Here is a 21606-nt window from a genome sequence, read left to right on the forward strand (position 1 = left end):
TTTTTTTTTTGCAGTTTTTTTGCTGGGGCTGGGTTTGAACCCACCACCTCCGGCATATGGGGCCGGCGCCCTACTCCTTTGAGCCACAGGTGCCACCCACAGTATTTGGATTTCTATACATCATAGACTGTGGAGAGTCCAAACTTACTGGGCTGCCAGCCTGAACCCTAGGACCCCTGAACTGTGCAAAGGTCTCCTAACTGCTCCCAGTGCTTCTGCATTTCAGTCCCTCCTCCAGGCCATTTCCTGCTGACAGGGTAATCTTTCTAAAACTGATATTGCCTCTTCTTTACTTAAAAACAAAAAAAAAATGTATCAAGTACTTCTTGCTGTTGGACAATGTGGTAAGTCTTTCATATATGTTAACAGAAACCCAAAATAGCAACCTTTCCAGCAGTCCTTTTGGCATTGGCATTTAAAGCCTTTTGTCGTGGATACTCCAACGGGGGCACTTGGTTATACAAATCTGAGAACCAGAGCCTCCTCCAAGGAGGGGAGCTAAAATCTTCCGTTTAATAAAGTAAAAAGGCTTATCTTCCATGGACACAGAGATTTATAATATTTTAAATATATATATATATGGAAAGAGAGAGAGAGACACAGTCTCACTCAGTCATCCTGGGGTTGAGTGCCGTGGCGTAACAGCTACCTCAAACTCTTGGGCTTAAGCAATCCTCTTTGTTCAGCCTCCCCAGTAGCTGGGACTAACGTCACCTGCCACAACTCCTAGCTATTTTTAGAGATGCGATCTAGCACTTGCTCAGGCTGTTCTTGAACTTGTGAGCTCAAGCATCTAACCGCCTTGGCTTCCCAGAGTGCTAGGATTACAGGCATGAGCAACTGCACCCAGCCTATGATTTTTAATTTCCTTTTTGTAGAGACAGAGTCCCACCTTATCGCCCTCTGTAGAGGGCCATGGCGTCACAGCTCACAGCAACCTCCAAATCCTTGGGCTTAGGTGATTCTCTTGACTCAGCCTCCCAAGTAGCTGGGACTACAGGCACCACCACAACACCCGGCTATTTTTTATAGGGGGGGGGCCGGGAGTCTTGCTCTGGCTCAGGCTGGTCTCAAACCTGTTAGCTCAGGCAATCCACCCACCTTGGCCTCCCAAGTGCTGGGATTACAGGTGTGAGCCATCGCACCCAGCAAGAGTATTTACTCCATTTTACATACAAGGAAACCAAAGCTCAAACAAATTAGATAATTTGACCAAGATAATACAGCTATGTCAGTGACAAAGAGGATTCAGAAGGACCATTCCAATACAAATCTGTTTTTTTTTTTTTTTTTGTAGAGACAGAGTCTCACTTTATTGCCCTCGGTAGAGTGCCGTGGCATCACACAGCTCACAGCAACCTCCAACTCCTGGGCTTAAGCGATTCTCTTGCCTTAGCCTCCCGAGTAGCTGGGACTACAGGCGCCCGCCACAACGCCCGGCTATTTTACAAATCTGTTTTTTTTTTTTTTTTTTTTTTTTTGTGGTTTTTGGCCGGGGCTGGGTTTGAACCTGCAACCTCCGACATATGGGACTGGCGCCCTACTCCTTGAGCCACAGGCGCCGCCCTTTACAAATCTGTTTTAACCACTCTCATATTATTATTCTCCTCCTCAGCTTGCAATGCCCTCCCTACCCCTGTTCTCTAACTATCTGAAATCCAGACGAATCAGGCCTAACTGAACACTAATTGTGCTTATCATACTTTTCATTTCATACCCACAGGTGTCCCCCTTCTCACCACCAGCTGTGATGATCATTTACCGCCTTGGATGGTTATTAATCATTTTATAATATGTATATCATTGAAGTTCCCCAATGAGACTATGGGTATTTGTAGGGCAGGGATTATGACTCATATGTATTTTTTTTTCTTTTACAACTATAACCATTCTGTTCAGTGTTCAACATACCCTTTTCTGGACACAGGAGATTTTCTTTTTTTTTGAGACAGAGCCTCAAGCTGTCACCCTTGGTAGTGTGCTATGGCATCACAGCTCACAGCAACCTGCAACTGTGGGGCTCAAGCGATTCTCCTGCCTCTGCCTTCCAAGTAGCTGGGACTACAGGTGCCCGCCACAACGCCTGGCTATTTTTTGGTTGCAACAGTCATTGTTGTTTGGCGGGCCTGGGTTGGATTCGAACCCGCCAGCTCAGGTGTATGTGGCTGGCGCCTTAGCTGCTTGAGCCACAAGCGCCAAGCCATAACAAGAGATTTTCTTTCTTTCTTTTTTTTTTAGAAACAAAGTCTCACTTTATTACCCTCGGTAGAGTGCTGTGGCATCACAGCTCACAGCAACCTCCAGCTCTTGGGCTTAGGCGATTCTCTTGCTTCAGCCTCCCAAGCAGCTGGGTCTACATGTGCCTTCCACAACACCTGGCTATTGTTTTATTGCAGTTTGGCCAGGGCCGGGTTCAAACCCACCACCCTCGGTATATCGAGCTGGCACCCTACCCACTGAGCCACAGGTGCCACCCGACACAAGAGATTTTCAATGTTTAAGTTAATAACTCATTAGCCTAAAAAAAAAAAATAACTCATTAGCCTGTGGTCTTCAAACCAGGATATCCTGGGGTTATATGAAAGCCTTTTTTTTTTTTTTAAGAGAGACAGAGTCTCACTTTATCGCCCTTGGTAGAGTGCTGTGGCCTCACACAGCTCCCAGCAACCTCCAACTCCTGGGCTTAGGCGATTCTCTTGCCTCAGCCTCCCGAGTAGCTGGGACTACAGGTGCCCGCCACAATGCCTGGCTATTTTTTTTTTTTTGTTCTGGTTGTTGCAATTTGGCTGGGCTGCGTTTGAACCCACCACCCTCAGTATGTGGGGCTGGCGCCCTACCCATTGAGCCACGGGCACCACCCCCCCCCTTTTTTTGATGAGACAGGCTTGTTCTGTCACCCCAGCTAGAGTGTAGTGGCATCATCATAATTCACTGCAACCTCAGACTCCTAGACTCAGGTGATACTCCTGCCTCAGCCTTCTGAGTAGCCAGGACTATAGGTGAGCACCACAATAGCCAGCTAATTTTTTCTACTTTTTGCAGAGACAGGGTCTTGCTCTTGCTCAGGCTAGTCTTAGCAAGGATCTTTGTGACCTCAAAGATCTCTCACCTTAGACTCCTAGAGTGCGGAGATTATAGGTGTCAGCCACTGTATCTGGCCCATGAAGACTTTACCAGAGGTATAGACAGAGTCGTTTTAAGGGAATTAATTTCTATGTTGTCACCTTACTGATATCCCCTTTCAAAAAATGGATTTGCTACAGAATCACTCAAGTGGAGATGTAAAGCTTATCCTCCTTTCCCACCTCCTCTGTAATAATGCCCTTCTGCCGCTTTACAAAAGGCACACCTTTTACCCATATAGAATCTAACTTATAATTGTCTGAGAGTGTAAAGACCACTGAAGCATCAAAGAGATTTCCAAATATTGGTGTCTAACTGGACTTTAAAGAATGGGCAACAAATCCCTTTGTAAGTCAGTTTCCAATTTTTTGTTTTCCAAATTAATCTCCAACTCCTGGCCTCAAGCAATCAATCCTCTCATCTCTGCCTCTGAAAGTGCTAGGCTCACAAGATGTAAGCCACTGTACCTGCCCCCCCACCCCAAATTAACTGAAATGCCAGCTGATAATTCAAAGAATCTGAATGATCAGTTACTACACAATTTTTAGAACATTCTAGGAATGAGTTCTAATAACTGAATGATACAGTGTGTGATAAAGAATTAACCTTGCCCAAAGACAAGGCTGGCCTTTCCCCTTGGCTCCTGGGAGGTAATCACCAATCCCTTAAAACAGTGTTTTTCAATCTTTTTTATCTCATGGCACATTTGAACCTATACTTATGTTTATCAAAATAAAAGAGTAAAAAAATAATATACTCACCGTGCTTTGAGCTTCTTCTAAAAATAATTTAATTAACGATCTTTTAAAAACTTTTGTGGCATACCAGTTGAAAATCACTGCCTTAAAATCTTCTGCCTGATCAGAGTATTTTTCTGAAGGCCATGGGCCATGCCAGATAGTCTATGCTTTATGGAGGGGACTATGGGGCATGTGGCATCAGCTTGACCTCTGGAGGAGCATGGACATTTAGGGTAATCACATGGTGGTCAACTCAATGTATGTGATTAAGCCCTAAGAAGCATTCTAGACTCCAAGGCTCAAGTTCGCCTCCCTGGTTGGTAAGACTCCATGTGTATTGTCACATATTGCTGCTGGAAGAATGAGCACTGTCTGTAACTCCACTGGGAGAGGAAGAGTAACTGGAAGTCCCACATGGGAACTCTCCTGGATTCCATCCCATGACCCTCTTCCTTTGGCTCATTTTAAGCTGTATTCTTTCATTGTAATAAACTATAACTGTGAGTATAACAGCTGTCAGCGAGTCTGGAATAGCTCTGAGTTTTCGCTGAGTCCTTTTAGTGAACTACCAAACCTGAAGCTGGTCTTAGGGATCACTAAACTCTGCATATGGCTATAACAAAACTTCTGCTTTCCCAGTTGCTTCTTATTTGAATAAGATTTCTCAATACTTACCTTTAAAAATAAGACAAGGAAAACAATGATACTGAACTCTAGTTTGTTATGACAAATATGTCTTATTTATTCCCAGATACATAAATTAAATGAAGGGAAAAGAAAAGCCCATGTCATTCATTAATATACACATTTCCAATAAAATTTTACTCTCTCTGTTTTGATAGCTCCAAACTTTTTTTCATTAGGTATATAATTTTAACAATAAAGAATTTAAAAAATTAACAGAGCCTAAAGTCACAGAAAAAAAAAAATTTTTTTTTTTTTGAGACCGAGCCTCAAGCTGTCACCCTGGGTAGTGCTGTGGCATCACAGCTCACAGCAACCTCCAGCTCTTGGGCTTAGGCAATTCTCTTGCCTCAGCCTCCCAAGTAGCTGGGACTACAGGTGCCTGCCACAATGCCTGGCTATTTTTTGGTTGTAGTTGTTATTATTGTTTGGCAGGCCCAGGCTGGATTCGAACCTGCCAGCTCTGGTGTATGTGGCTGGTGCCTTAGCCACTTGAGCTATAGGCGCCAAGCCAGTCACAGAAAATTTAAAAAAATTTTAAATTTAAACTTATCAACATATTTTTTTTCAGAGATATAACTTGAATAATCAATAAAAGGCATAAAACTATCTAACATTAGGACAAAGTTCTGTGGGGGAAAAAAAGAGTACAAATACTTGAAAGAGAAAAAAAAGAAACATGTAAATTTCCAAAAATTAACACAGAGCTTTTCTATTTCTTTTTTATGCAGAGTGAACTGAGACATTTATTTTGCATTTGACTTCACTGATCAAAGGTCTAAATGCCTCTCTTTGGGGCTCCTCCTCTGCAGCACGTGAAACTGGCTGAGTACAGCTTATGCTGCTGCTAATTCCTGGTCCTGCCAGGCCTGTGAGACTCACCCCCAGCCACAGCAGACTCAGAAGGCCACAGGCACAGTCTCAGTAGTATCAGACACTGTTTGTGCTGATTCCTGCTGTATCTCTCCTGTCTCTCATGACAGTGAGGGTCTGGTGCTTGGTAAGTAGCAACTGGCTCATGATCACATGACCACACTTTTATTTTTATTTTTTTTGTAGAGACAGAGTTTCACTTTATTGCCCTCGGTAGAGTGCCGTGGCATCACACAGCTCACAGCAACCTCCAACTCCTGGGCTTAGGCGATTCTCCTGCCTCAGCCTCCCGAGTAGCTGGGACTACAGGCGCCCACCACAACGCCCGGCTATTTTTTTGTTGCAGTTTGGCCGGGGCCGGGTTTGAACCCGCCATCCTCAGTATATGGGGCCAGCGCCCTGCTCACTGAGCCACAGGCACTGCCCCCTATGACCACACTTTTAAATGAGTGATGGTAGGTAGCAAATCACCTCTTGGGCTTAAGCAATTCTCTTGCCTCAGCCCAACTAGCTGAGACTACTGGCACCCGCCACAATGCCCGGCTATTTTGTTGTTGTTATTGTCATTGCTGTTTAGCAGGTCTGGGCCAGGTTCAAACCCACCAGCCCTGGTGTATGTGGCCAGTACTCTAACTACTGAGCTACGGGAACCCAGCCCTTTTTTTTTTTTTTGAGACAGGGTCTTTCTCTGTCACCTAGGCTTGAGTGCAGTGTCATCAGCTTAGCTCATAGTGGAAAACTCCTGGACTCAAGCAATCATCCTGCTTCAGCCTCCCCAGGGCTAAAGGTAGCTACCATAACACAGATAATTTTAGACACAGGGTCTCGCTCTTGCTCAGGCTGCTGTCAAACTAGTCAGCACAAGTGATCCTCCTGCCTCAACCTCCAAGAGTACAAGGATTACAGGTGTGAGCCACTACACCCACAATTACTGGACACATTTTAAAAAGAGGGCTATAGTAGCCTTATTTTAATGTTAATAGAATACACTGGAAATTACATCTTTAATGTAATTATTTACATTTAAGGTAAAAATATTTAAATACCAACTTAAAGATGTATAAGGGGTATACAGTTTTTCCAAATTCTTTTGGGTGGAATGGGAGAAGAAACCTGAAGACAACTCTCATATTTTTATATGTTCTATGGAATTTAGTTAGTACAGAGCACAAAGCAGGTGACCTTTAATAAATACCTCCTGGGGTGGGGGTGAGGGGCTGACTAATGAAGAAACAACAAGAAAGGAAATGAGAAAGTCTTTCCTGGATGTATTAGATGATTCACATGGGTACATATACTATAAAAGCAACACCATGATTTGAAATTCTGGGTCTCTTTATTTTCAACTGTGCACTTAGCACTCCCGGCCTCTCCACCCCTTCATTCACTCCACAGCATTACTGAAGCACATGTCTGCTCATTTTCAGTACTGTCCTCAGCACTATCTCAACAGAACTGTCCACTCCAAATGCAAACAGAGCCTGTGCTTTATTCTATTCATATGTAAATCCCTCTATATTCCACAGTGCTCTGCATACAGTAGGTACTGAAAACTTTTTTTTTTTTTTTTTGGAGATAGAGCCTCAAGTTTTCGCTCAGGATAGAGTGCCATGACATCACAGCTCACAGCAACCTCCAACTCCTGGGCTCAAGTGATTCTCCTGCCTCCACCTCCCAAGTAGCTGGGACTACAGGCACCTGCCACAACGCCCGGCTATTTTGTGGTTGCAGCCATCATTGTTGTTTGGTGGGCTCGGGCTGGGTTCGAACCCGTCAGCTCAGGTGTATGTGGCTGACACCGTAGCCACTTGAGCCACAGGTGCCAAGCCACTGAAATCTTTTTTTTTTTTTTTTTTTTTTTTTTTGTAGAGACAGAGTTTCACTTTATGGCCCTCAACAGAATGCTGTGGCCTCACACAGCTCACAGCAACCTCCAACTCCTGGGCTTAAGCGATTCTCTTGCCTCAGCCTCCCGAGTAGCTGGGACTATAGGCGCCCGCCACAACGCCCGGCTACACTGAAAACTTTTTTTATTAAAATAATTTGCCTGTTGATAAGACACTGGTCCTTATTTCCTGTTTCTTGAAATCTTGTGCTTAGAACCCAGCCACCCTACTGTAACAAAAAAACAAGCAGGCTGTGAAGACATCCTCATGGAAAAGTCTATGTGGAGAAGAACAGAGGCCCCTGCCCCGTGGCCCTGACTGAGCTTCCAGATGACATCTTGCACCAACTTGCCAAGTATGTGAAGGAGCCACGCTGGAGTAGATTCTTTTAACACCAAGTCTAGCTACTCTACTCGGTACCATGTAAAACAGATATGAACCTTCCTCACTAAGGGCAAATTCATAATTTGTTTTAAGGTACTACATTAATTGGAATACACTTAAAATAACAGACTTACGTTATCTATTATTTTCTTTTAAGAAGACAGCATTTCTGCTCCAAGAAAATAAAGCCAGGAGGGTATAGTCAATATTTAGCTTAAATAAGCATGTTATTAATTCCCACTTAGAGAAGCTGCAGTGAAGGAGGGAAGAACGTAGTGATTAGAGAGGAAAATACTGGCATGATGAAGGGGGGTAAAAAGGAAGTGGTTTCTCAGACTTCCAACACTGAAGTAAGTAAAGGTAGAAAATCCTACTTTCCAAACTAGTATGAGGATGGTCATCCTTCAAAGAGCTAAGAGACCTATTTAGGAAAGAATCTGATTTTTAGAACTGGAAGAAATTCTTTAGTCTAATTATCTTATTTTTACAATTGGGAAAAAAAAAAGTCACCTAGAGAGGTAAGGTGATTTGGTCATGAGGGTGTTGAGTCCAAGACCTGCCATTACATTACACTTTTTTATTTTTTAGAGACAGAGTCTCTGTCGCTCTTGGTAGAGTGCTGTAGCGTCACAGCTCACAGCAACCTCCAGCTCCTGGGCTTAGGTGATTCTCTTGCCTCAGCCTCCTGAGTAGCTGGGACTACAGGTACTCGCCACAACACCCGGCTATTTTTTTTTTGCAGTTTGGCCGGGGCTGGGTTTGACCCCGCCACCCTTGGTATATGTGGCTGCGGCCCTACTCACTGAGCCACAGGCGCCACCCTACATTACACTTCTTTACCAGAGTCCTGCTTTGAATTTATAGGTAAAATTTGCCACCTCAGACTATGAGGATGAAGTATAGGGGAATGGAATCCATACTGCATAGTAAAGACTATTTTTGGATTCTTAAACAGAAGTTAAATCTGACAGCCATGGAGATAAAAGTGTAAGAGAAAGAAAAAAAAATCAAATCAAGGGGATGGATATCTGGGGTTATTTCACTGAAGATAACCACAGTTATCCTTTCAAAACGCTGAATTACATGGAAAGTATCATTTGATGAAAGCAGACTAAAGGGTAATAATAGAATGGGAGTCATGAGAAGAGGATATTATTCTTCTCCATCAAATACTTAACTTGGTTTCAGACTGGCAAATTTCAGAAGGATCTAACCATACTACTAGAAAGAATTAACTAGTAAAGGCCTTACCCTTCTGCTGGTCACTCATTCCTCTCATGGAGAGTAAGCCCTTGCTACATCATTTATTTTACTCCCATGGAGGACAAAGCACCTAAAATGCCAAGAAGTGGATGAGTGCAGAACTCTGGGATGCTTTTATCCATACTTTGGATATCTGTTCCTATATTATACTTTGTTATTGTAGTAAAACAAACTTATTCACTGACAAATGGATTTCATCCAGATTTTACGTTCATAAATTTATATTAATTTGTAGTCTCTGTGATAACTAAAACTAAACATAAAAATCTCTAGTAATTCCTCCAGACAAATAATATGCACAGGCAAGTATGGCACATGGTGTAATGCCGCACTATTGAATTAGTAAGACTATAGAAAACAGGGCACATAACGCGTGCAAATTAGAGACAGTTTTGCTACTCAGACTACCATTATCAAATCAGTCATCTCAGTGGTCCAGATCTCCTGCAAGTACAGTAAGTGCAATGCCTCACTAATGTAGTGTAGCTACTATTTCAGTTCACCCTGAACCTAAGTTTCATGCAGGCTTAAAATATCAGATCATTAAAACTGAAGTCATATGTTGTTTAACATTCAAAGCCAAGACTCAACATTTTGAAGCTACAAAGTAGTCAGAAAGTTCAACAGCAACTAAAAATTTCATTTTATAATGAAATGAATAGAAATGTAGCTATTTAAAAAAAATCCTCAAAACACAGAGTCAGACCACTGTTGGGTAAGGGCCATATGATGGTTCAATAAGTACACAAAATACATGAAAACTTCGATTATTGCCCTGAAATCACATGATAGCCAAAGTAAGGAAGCTACAGAGATGTTACCAAAAAGACTGAGTATTGAGCTACTGACCCAACACGTCACTTAAATGAAGCAACACATTTATACACAAAATTCACTGGGCTTGGGAGTTATGATGCAATACATACAAAGCTCACACTTTTTCTTTCTTGTCTTTTCTTTCTTTCTTTCTTTTTTTTTTTTTTGAGACAAGATTCTCACTCTGTCACCCTGGGTAGAGTGACGTACCATCATAGCTCACAGCAACCTCAAGATCTTGGGCTCAAGAGATCCTCTTGCTTCAATTCAGCCTTTCAAGTAATTGGGACTACAGGCGCCCGTCACAACACCTAGCTAATTTTTTAGTAGAGATGGGGTCTCACTCTTGCTTAGGCTGGTCTCAAACTCCTGAGCTCAGGCAATCCACTCACTTTGGCCTCCCAGAGTGCTAGGATTACAGGCGTGAGCCCCTGAGCCTGGCCACTTTTTCTTTTTTAATATTCTTTGGATTGATGATTCTTAATTTTGGTATGTATCAGAATGCCCTGGGAAGCATAAGAAATATAGGTAGCTTGGACCCCACCCTCTGAGTCAGAATCTGCTCCAGCATCTCCATATCATTAAACTAATTTCCCAGGCGACGCTGATGCAAATCACAGTATAAAGTCTAAATATTCTTTAATCACAGCTATTGTTTTCTGATAGATTAAAAGTTTAATTGCTGCAATCTCTCTCTGTCCCCCAAAACACACAGACACTTAAATGTTGAGGTATTCAAGGTACTTTTAGTAAAGATAATTCATTTTCTTGGCCAGTTTTAAAAGCCTAAGTTGAGTGTAATGTGAGATAGAAAAGGCTATCTTAGTAAGAAAAGGATCTTAGTAAGAAAAGAAGTTAAGGGCGGCGCCTGTGGCTCAGTCGGTAAGGCGCCGGCCCCATATACCGAGGGTGGCAAACCCGGCCCCGGCCGAACTGCAACCAAAAAATAGCCGGGCGTTGTGGCGGGTGCCTGTAGTCCCAGCTACTCGGGAGGCTGAGGCAAGAGAATCGCTACGCCCAGGAGTTGGAGGTTGCTGTGAGCTGTGTGATGCCATGGCACTCTACCGAGGGCCATAAAGTGAGACTCTGTCTCTACAAAAAAAAAAAAAAAAAAAGAAAAGAAGTTAAAAATTATCCTACTAGATTTTTTTTTTTTTTTAAGAGACAAGAGTCTCACTTTGTCACCCTTGGTAGAGCTGTGGTGTCACAGCTCACAGCAACCTCCAGCTCTTGGGCTTAGGTGATTCTCTTGCCTCAGCCTCCTGAGCAGCTGGGACTAAAGGTGCCCACCACAACGCCCGGCTAATTTTTTGTTGCAGTTTGGCCGGGGCTGGGTTCGAACCTGCCACCTTTGGTATATGGGGCCAGTACCCTACCCATTGAGCCACAGGCGCCACCTTAGAATTCTTATTATAGAAAGATCAAAGCATAATATAACATTCTTTCCATTTACACAGTCTTAAAAATTAAAAAAAAAGAAACCGTAATGATTTTAAAATAATTTGATAAAAGAAGTCCATAACTGGTTACCTGCTTTGATAGCACAATCTGTGACAGAATAAAAAGTGTAAAGTGCAGATGCCATTCATCTAACTGTGCTATGGTCAAGAAACTCGAGGTATGTCCATTGCTGTGCACATCTTTACTTTCTAGTTCAGAAAATCAGGAAGTTCACTCCATTGTAACATTTAAAACTTTGGGTTTTTTTTACATTTGTTTGTTTTTCAGAGAGGGCTCTGACACTCAGGCTAGCATGCAGCAGCAGCAGCACCATAGCTCACTATAACCTCAAACTCCTGGGTTCAAGCAATCCTCCTGCCACAGGCTCCCAAGTAACTAGGATTACAGATACGCGCCACCATACTTGGCTAATTAATTAAAAAAAATTTTTTTTGTGAAGACAGGTTCTTGCTGTTTTGCCCAGGCAGGTCTTGAATGCCTGGCCTCAAATGATCCTTCTGCTTTGGCCTCCCAAAGTGCTAGAACTACAGGAGTGAGCCATTGGCCGATATTTTAAGGAAAGGCCTTACATGCTGCTATTACTGCCAAAAGTGAAAAAAAATTTCCAAACTTTAGTAACAATATGATTAAGAAATCTATCCTTCATTCTTACCCAGGACTCACTTCCTTTCTACAACTAACTAGAGCCTTTATACAAACTGTGAAATAGACCCCAAAAGATGGTAAATATTTACCTGATCCCTATTGTTGATATTTGAATAAGGTAAGTGTCCAGTCATCAATTCATACAGAACAATCCCAAATGCATACACATCTGACTGAAAGCTGTATGGGTTTTTGTCTTGCATTCTGATTACTTCTGGTGCCTGTTAGAACATAAAAAGAAAAAGAGTCTATTTTATTCTTCAACTTAAATGAATAAAGACCGAAAAACAAACTATTAAAATTCTCAGAACAATGCTTTTATCATTAAAAAAAATCTGTCTAATATATAATTAATTCTATTAATGGCAAAGGAATGAAACCAATTAAGAAAGACAAAGAAAAAAAAACAGTTCTATAAACTCTGAAAGAGGCAGTTTTAAGCTAAGATTCCATAATGCATTACTAAGATTTTATGATTTCATCAGCTACTCTTTCTGTATGAAATATCATCATTGTCATTTGAATTCTTCTCGTGACTTACCCTATCAGAATCAGTTCCCATTTCCCCTTCCTGATTCAGCAAAGAAATACTAGACCTGTGGATGGTTATAAGATGCTTGGAAGCAGTACAACAACTGCAGTAATTATCTTAGAATTTAAGTTTTTCCATTGGTACAAATGATTTTCCCCATCTCAGGCACCTTAGAAAATAATGGCAGAATTCCAAAAATGATAAACTCAGATTCCTTTCCAAGCCATGGAGTAAGCATAAGGTATAAACATGCCATGGATACTTTAACAAAAGCAACAGAGAGCAGATAGATTTAGAAGACTGTAGAAACTGCAAGGATGTCCAGCATTCTCCCCCTTCACCCCCGTACACAATGGAAGAGTAAGTTATCTTGGGCCACACATTAAATACACAGACATCAACAAAAGCTGATTAGCAAAAACAAAAACAAAAGGTTCGTGCATATTTTTATGACATACAACACCACAGATAAGCAAAAAAAGTTCTCACAAAATCAGCATGTGGCCCGTGGGCTGCAGGTTGGACACCCCTGGTATAAAGAATCTTTTGGCTGCTGCTACTGGGCAATGAAACAGATTGATTCACATTGCTTACATTTTTATACATTTCAGTCACCGAATATGAAATACAATAAATGGTTGGTTAAATATTAGTTTAAAAAATTTGTTATTTCACCTTGCATCTTTTGTACTGTTTCATTTAAAAGGGACTGAAACTGCCGTGTATTAATGAAAACTTTATGAAAATATCAATTTGATGGCAAACACAGTAGTAACTCTGCAAAAAAGGCTGAAAGACTTGGAGTAAGATTCCTGGTTATTGGCCTGAGTAAGGCCTGTGTCTCACAAGAGGCAATAAAGGCACTGAGTAGCAACTGAAAATCAGAATCATGTGCAGTGCTGTAAGCCTCTCAATGCCCAGACTAAACTTCAGTCCAGTAATAAACATCAGAATCTGGGGTGGGACCCAAATAGTTTTTACTAGTCTTTAAAGCTCCCCAGATGATTCTAGTGTCCAACCAAATTTCAGAACTACTGATGGGAGCTCTGTGGGAGATCCTAAAGCAAGAGAGAGGAAGAGGGTGATGGAGGTCTGTGTCTACTTGCTTTTGTCAACATTTTGTTGATGATTGCTTTAAGTAATGAAGTACAAAATAAATTGCATACAACTGTGATGTAATGCAACTAGCCAGAATACTGACAAGCTGGTTATGAAAAAGATGCAATTTTCAAAGGCTGAGCCAACTTTTCTGAGGAATAGAGTACAAATGAGATGAAGAATTGTCTTTTAAAATTTAGTTTTATTTCTCTGTTGTTGATAGATGGGCTTGATGAAAAGTTTCATGTTACCTATTTATAAGAAATGCATGACCAATCCTCAGTGATTTGATTTGTAAAAAAATTTCACAAAGGTTTCTTTCTTCTTTAAGATATAAAAACAAAGTTGAGAAGTCTATTGTAAATAATTCAGAAAACCACATAACCTTAAGTCTGATCAAATTCCTCTCTTCTAATTCATAAATGTTCCATATTTGTTTCCGAAGATAGTCTCAACTTAAGATTTACTTAATAATGAAGGGTACTACCAGTGTGATGAAAGTATGTCAAACGGTCTGGGAAGCTAGTGAATGATGCCCCATGATCATATCAATGTACACAGCTATGATTTAAAAAAAAAAAAATAATGAAGGGTACTATTGGCTATTCTCTTGTCTTAAAACTCACCATGGTGGAATAAAGGATGAACCCATTTATGCATGTTATCTATAAAAAAGTAACTAGACGAAAATATAAAACTTCACATATAATAATCTACTAACTATATAAGGTTTTTGAGAAAGGGCAAATCTGAAGTCTTGATTGAGCCTGACTCTCTCATTCTAGATGAAATAAACACATCTTTAAAACATGTGAAAATTGGTTCTTTATAATTTTAGGTTTTGCAATTTCAGCACTTAAAATCTGTTTTCCCTCATTCTTAGGACATACTGCCATCTTTGTTACAAGTGTGTGCCTTTAAGGTACTTGAGATTCAGATTATAATTATTAGTCTCTCATTTATAATTATTAATTAAAACATATATTAACAAACAAAAAAATCTAGCTACTCCAATTATTGAATCTTAGAAATATAAAGGGCATTAGAAATCCACTAGTCCATTTACAATTATTAATTAAACATATATTAACAAATAAAAAAATCTAGCTACTCCAATTATTGAATCTTAGAAATATAAAGGGCATTAGAAATCCACTAGTCCAACCCAACATTTCTGATGGACTTAGAGGAGGTTAAGAAACTTGCAGGTTAATGGTCAAACAGGGTCTAGAATGCAGATCTCCTAATTTTAAGTCCAATGTCCCTTCTTCCACCTTGTTATTTACCCTAATTCCATTTATTATCATAAGAAATCATAGCTGAATATAACCCTAGCCTTATCTTTTTTTTTTTTTTTTGAGACAGAGCCTCAAGCTGTCGCCCTGGATAGAGTGCTGTAGCATCACAGCTCACAGCAACCTCCAACTCCTGGGCTTAAGCGATTCTCTTGCCTCTGCCTCCCAAGTAGCTGGGACTGCAGGCGCCCACCACAATGCCTGGCTATTTTTTGTTTGTAGTTGTCATTGTTGTTTGGCAGGCCCGGGCTGGATTTGAACCCACCAGCTCTAGTGTATGTGGCTGGTGCCTTAGCCACTTGAGCTACAAGCACGGAGCCAACCCTAGACTTATCTTAACAAACTCAGAATCCTACCTTGGACTTTCCTTCTTGAGGACTGCTGCATACAGTTAAGGGAGTTCAGGCAAATGTGGCTTCAAAAGCCCTTGCAACTTCTGTTTCTCAGAAGAAGAGGATTAAGTTATTTAAAGCCTAAAATTGTACTAAGACTTTTGGGACATCCTGTATTTCAAACTTTCTGGTCTCAGGAATCTTCTTTCACTCCTAAAAATTTATTGAGGACCCTAGAGAGCTTTTGCTTATGTGTATTGTACTTGTGGGTAGTGATCAAATTAAAACTTCACTGAGAAATTAAAATATTTATTATAAAATAACAAGTAAGTATTAACACATAACCCATTTTTTTTTTTTTAATTTTTTATTTTTGGTAGAGACAGAGTCTCACTTTATGGCCCTCGGTAGAGTGCCGTGGCCTCACACAGCTCACAGCAACCTCCAACTCCTGGGCTTAAGCGATTCTCTTGCCTCAGCCTCCCGAGTAGCTGGAACTACAGGCGCCCGCCACAACGCCCGGCTATTTTTTGGTTGCAGTTTGGCCGGGGCTGGGTTTGAACCCGCCACCCTCGGTATATGGGGCCGGTGCCTTACCGACTGAGCCACAGGCGCCGCCCCACATAACCCATTTTTTTTTTTTTTCACATAACCCATTTTTAATGAAAAATATTTTTTTCAAAAACAAAAGTGAGTGCAATTCTTTTTAATATCTGGCTTAATAGCAGCCAGTTGGATTCTCACATTCATTTCTGCATTCAATTTGTTGCAACATGCTATTTTGGCTGAAGGATATGAAGAAAATCTGGTCTCACCAAGTGGACTCTTGGTGGACTCTCATTTTGTGGACTCTCTAAAAAGGTCTGTCTCTTGTCAAAAAAAAAAAATGAAAAAGTCTGAGGGACCGTTTTAAGAATGCCTACGGTGCATCTTAGAAGGGTACAGGTGAAATTTACTAAATGTAGAATATAAAAGTCTGAACACAATAATTAAGAAAATGCCATGAAGGCTATGTTAACCAGTTCGATGAAAATATTTCAAACTGTATACAAAACCAGCACATTGGACCTCATCATTCCATCATTGTACACAGCTCTGATTTAATTAAAAAAAAAAAGAATGCTGGCTAATGGAACGATTCCTATGACTGACTTTGATACAGTCTGCTGCACCAAAGTTTTAGTTCCTTTCTTTTAGAACTTCTTTCTTCTTTTCCACATCACAAACACAGGAATAAAGAAAGAAAGAGCAAACTATGTAAGGTAGCATAAGGCAGACTATTAAAAATCTACTAAAAAAAAAATCTACTTCTTGTTTTTTTGGTCTTTCCTCTTCTAACTGCCCCATAATTGTAAGGTTCTTTCTAGTCTGAAGGAAGTAACTTTCTAATTTAGGCTTAAATAAGATTGTGAAACAGCCTGTCTATTAAAAGCAGTAGTTCTCTTAGCAAAACCATAACAAATGGCTGTAGATCACACCTGCTTTACATTGCATACCTGTTTTTTTAAACAGAGTACACAGAACATTTTGAACACAAACTGTTTTAAACAGATAATTCTGAACCATTTTAAAAACTATTTATAACATACGTATTTTTGCTTGAAATACACTAAGACTGGTTTCATAATATTCTTTTGAAAAGGAGTTAAAATCTATTTATATAAAAAGAACACTGATTTTTTTGAATATTGGAAACTATGAAAATGCTATCGTTGAAAATTTCAATGACTTTCTCATAACTCAGCAGCATCTCAGGATCCAAAACTTTAATCAATAGAGAAATAGCCTGAGTTCTTACCATCCACAAAATGGATCCAGACAACTGTTCAAACTGATGGGACCCACTCCATCGAGATTTCACTGTGGCTAGACCAAAATCACCTATTTTTACTGTGAGGTCTTCATGAAGAAATATATCTGAGGTGTAGTAAAGGAAAACAATAGATCTCATTTTCCTATCAAAACAAGCATTATGAAGATTTTAGGTAAGAGATCTAACATCTATAATTCAATAATATGATCTTCTTTTAAAAAGTATATAGTACTTCTTGTTTCCTCTTAAGTATGTTCCTCAACAAATATATTTTAAATAATAATTAACTCTATTTAGACTTTATGACCAGCTTTAAAGATTTTGGTGGGCTTGACACATGCTAGGATGAGGTGAGATACTTTTCTAAGTTTATGGAAGAACCTGAAACTTTCCCTTCAGATTTTAGTAATGTAGGCCCAGATATCCTTCTGGTACTGCTGGGCAAGCTGGGAAGGCTCCTCATTGGAATGAAGATGTTGGCAGACAGGATCTTAGTCTGGGCTTAGGGAAGAAGAAGAAAAATTAGGTTCTTTTCAACTCACTGTTACATAATTTAGAGCCTTCAATTACATCTCAACTACCACTAGGCAAGATCAGAGAACTGAACGAGATCAGTGAATGGCTACACAGCTATCAGTTTTCTAAGCAAGCAATCAAAAAAGTCCTATTAAGTGTAAAGACTTTTGATAGATTTTTTTGGTATTGTTCAGTTATTCAGAAACAAAAAGCATGCTGTGTCTTGCTTGCCTATACTTGCATGCAAACTTCTTTATTAATTCTCTTTGCAATATATTGAACTTAAGCATGAAAACTGTTTTTACATAGTGTGAAGACAAAATGCAGAAGAAAAAGTCAGGATGTTTTCAAGCTTCGCAGACAAATTTCAGGAAGGATACTATTACTCTTGAGGTCTCTGTGGATGATTGACTTGGCGTGTAAATAACTGAAAAACAAAACATCATTTTAACCTGAGTAGGGCTAAAGGAGTGTGGCCTCAAAATCTATAGAACATATTTAGGGATACAAGACTTATTAAGAATCATGATAAAATTGAAAACTGTACACTATACATTGTGATAACCCCTTTACATAATATTAAAAGACTATAAATGAATTTAAGATCATAGGAACATATTTCTATTATAGTAAAGCCAAAATCTTGTTTTCTATTAAAAGACTTTGCTTTATCTTTTACTAGTTACCAATACCCACCTTTCACTCCAGTCAAGCCTATTTATCCATGTCCTTTAAATATATCTTGATATTTAATTGCATCTATGTGTTCAATGCTCCTCTATTACATCCATCGCCCCAAATTAGCTTTCATTCTATTTTCCACTATGCATATCCATCTTTTAGACTGAACACAAACTATAACTCCTAAGTGAAGCTTTCCCACTACCAATCCAACTGAAAATGGTCTTTCATTGTTCAGCTTATATAGTGATTATCATTACAACAGTTTGATTCATGTGTTTTCAAAAAATGTTCCTATATTCACCTATTTAGAATATGAAAGTTTGATTGATAAATTAAAACTATTTTTTTTTTTTTTTTGAGACAGAGTCTCATTATGTAGCCCTCAGCAGAGTGCCGTCGCATCACAGCTCATAGCAACCTCAAACTCCTGGGCTTAAGCGATTCTCTTGCTTCAGCCTCCCAAGTAGCTGGGACTACAGGTGCCCACCACAACGCCCGGCTATTTTTTGGTTATAGTTGTTTGGCAGGCCCAGGCTGGATTTGAACCCCCCAGCTCTGGTGTACGTGGCTGGTGCCTTAGCTGCTTGAGCTACAGGTGCCAAGCCTAAAACTATTTTTAAAGGTAGTATCATATACTCTTAAAATACCTTCTTAAAACTAATGAGGAGCTAATTTCCTCTATAATGGCCACAGTGGATATGTTTTAAAGTCAATAAGTCTAAATCATCTGTTACACCTAAAAACCTCTTTAGTTGCATTCGTTGAAGGAAAGAGCTGTGTCTAATTTACTTCTGTGCCTAGTATGGATGGTAAGTATTCAATACATGTCTGTTAAGTCAACTACAATGGGATGCATATAATTTCCTAGTTAAGGTTATTTTTCTTCATTTAATACTGGAGAGAACAGATATATAACACTTCTAAAATCTGACACTGACCATTAGGAAATAAGGTTTTTTTCTTTGCAGTTTTTGGCTGGGGCTGTGCTTAACCTGCCACCTCTGGCATATGGGGCTGGTACCCTACTCCTTTGAGCCACAGGTGCCGCCCAGGAAATAAGTTTTACCTTAAAATGAGAATTTAAAATCCAAATGGTATATTCAAAATTATATAATGAACACTGTCAAAAATGAAAGACTTGCAAATACAATAGAACCTCCATAGTTGACCATCTCCCTACACCAATCACCTCAAATTAACCTAATTTTCATAGACTAGACATATATCACATGTACTCAGTGGAAGTTCCTTATGATGACCACCTCCATATGTTGACCAATTTTTTATAACCCCTTAGGTGGTCAATTTATAGAGGTTCTACTATAATTGACATTATTCACAATTTCTCATCCTCATTTAAACTTCCTCATTCTCCCCAACATACAGATTTTAAAACTATTCTTTAATCAAAATTTTCATTTCAAATTACTATTTATCCAGAGTAACTCCTTCTCCTACAATTACTTTCTTGTAGCACACTATTTATTTCCTTCACAGCATTTACTACAATTGAAAATTATCTTGCTGTCATGACTTTAAGCCCGGTGTTTTACATCATAATATCACTCTTCCACTGAAAGAAAAATGTGATGCCAATCATAGGTCTCACCTGCTTTAAAAGTTCTGCAGGGACATAGAAAACAGGTGGAGATAAATAGGTCTAGTCAAGATCTTTTTTCAAGATGGGGAGACAATGTCTCTATCACAAAGGGGGATAAATGATGACAGTGTTGGTAGAGTTAGGTCCTACAAAGAGCGATACCTGGGATCTAGTATACAGTAAAGGTATCGGCCTTTGAAAAGAGGTCCTTTCTCCTATGAGATTTTTTTTTTGTTGTTGCAGTTTGGCCGGGGCTGGGTTTGAACCCGCCACCCTCGGCATATGGGGCCGGCGCCCTACTCACTGAGCCACAGGCGCCGCCCTCCTATGAGATTTTTTAAAAAGACAATTAACCTAATGGGCTTCCCACCATATGAAAATATGGGGGCATGTTAAAGTTAAAAGAAGAGAAGATAAAGATGTTTTCTCAATGAATAAGTGTCAATCCTTTCAACAAATTTGATAAAGTACATAGAAATTTAACTGAAGGGCAGAGGAGATTAATCTTCTGACCAGGAATGTACTAGATAATTAAACAAAATATAAATGTGATTGCTGAACTAGTGACATAACCAGAGTAGAAGCTGAATAGTTTAAGTTCATTATAAGCCAAGTTGCAACAGCTGCAACTTGAAATAATACCACCTTATACTTGTGTAATAAATTTTATCTCATTTAATAGTTCTCTTTCTGTAATATTTCTGTAACAGATGCATCAAACAGTAGAGTAACTGCTATTCTAAACAATTCAGTACAGGCTGACACCAGAACATAATTTCCTAAGCACCAACCAGTTATAAGGGAAAACACCAAAAAACCACATAACTGTTTAGGAACAAAAATAAATCTACTTTACTTTTACTACAGATGATACAAAAGTCCATACATTATTTAGTATAATTAGACTGGCCTTCACTCCTACCTTTTTAAGACATTAAGGAGAGCATTACAGACTTACAAAAGTACTAGGAAAGAACAAAGATGCTATCAACCAAATTAATATCATACTCTCTGGACAGTTTCTCTTAGAGGAGTCTCTTTCCTTGAAGAAAAAGTGTCCACCTACAGAATCATTTATTCTTCAAGCTGCAAAATCATCTAGCAAAATTTGTTTTCTACTTCTTTTAAGCTCTTATAAAAGATTTAGCTTTTCAACACTCTTTTATGATGCCCCAGACCAAATACTTCAGATTTGGTCTGACCAACACAAATAAAGTGAGATTCTCATCTTCATCTCCCTGTGGTGGGCACAGAAAGCTTAATAAAGCAGATATAATGGTGATTATATCTGCTTCTACTGACTCCTATTAATATATTAATTTCAGTCCTAGAATAATTCTTCTTGAACTGCTCATATAAAACACAAGTATACATTTGTATACTTCTCTTTTTTTAGATTTGGATAGGATTTTTATATTTTGTAGACATGGCATATAGTTTTAGCTTATTCAAATTTTAGCGTTCGCTAAAAAACAACAACAACTGGTTTTTAAGGATCAGCATTAGCATCAGCTACTTCTAAATATGTTCATCACAGACGAATGGCCAACAAACACATGAAAAAATGCTTGTCTTTAATCATCAGAGAAATGCAAATCAAAACCACTCTATGATATCACCTAACCTCAGCAAGATTAGCCCACATCACAAAGTCCCAAAACAAAAGATGCTGGCATGGATGTAGAGAGAAGGGAACACTTCTATATTGCTGGTGGGACTGCAAACTGATACAGCCTTTTTGGAGAGAAATATGGACAATCCTCAAAGATCTAGAAGTAGATCTTCCATTTGACCCTGCAATCCCATTACCAGAAGAACAAAAATTATTTTAACACAAAGACATTTGCACTAGAATGTTTAT

At 39.4% G+C, this 21606-nt stretch overlaps 1 protein-coding gene across 6 annotated transcripts in view; it reads right to left on the bottom strand.

The window, feature by feature from the left end:
- Positions 1-21606, bottom strand: part of BRAF (B-Raf proto-oncogene, serine/threonine kinase) — a 228796-nt gene that overhangs the window by 20687 nt on the left and 186503 nt on the right. For all 6 annotated transcript variants that reach the window (XM_053609369.1, XM_053609372.1, XM_053609368.1 and 3 more), the window contains 3 exons: positions 17842-17888; positions 16931-17049; positions 11965-12096 (listed from right to left, as the gene is read on the bottom strand). In XM_053609369.1, the coding sequence (XP_053465344.1) occupies positions 11965-12096; positions 16931-17049; positions 17842-17888 (298 nt within the window). The remainder of the gene's footprint in view (positions 1-11964; positions 12097-16930; positions 17050-17841; positions 17889-21606) is intronic.

The sequence above is a fragment of the Nycticebus coucang genome, chromosome 11, assembly GCF_027406575.1.
Source record: "Nycticebus coucang isolate mNycCou1 chromosome 11, mNycCou1.pri, whole genome shotgun sequence".
Classification (NCBI taxonomy): domain Eukaryota; kingdom Metazoa; phylum Chordata; class Mammalia; order Primates; family Lorisidae; genus Nycticebus; species Nycticebus coucang.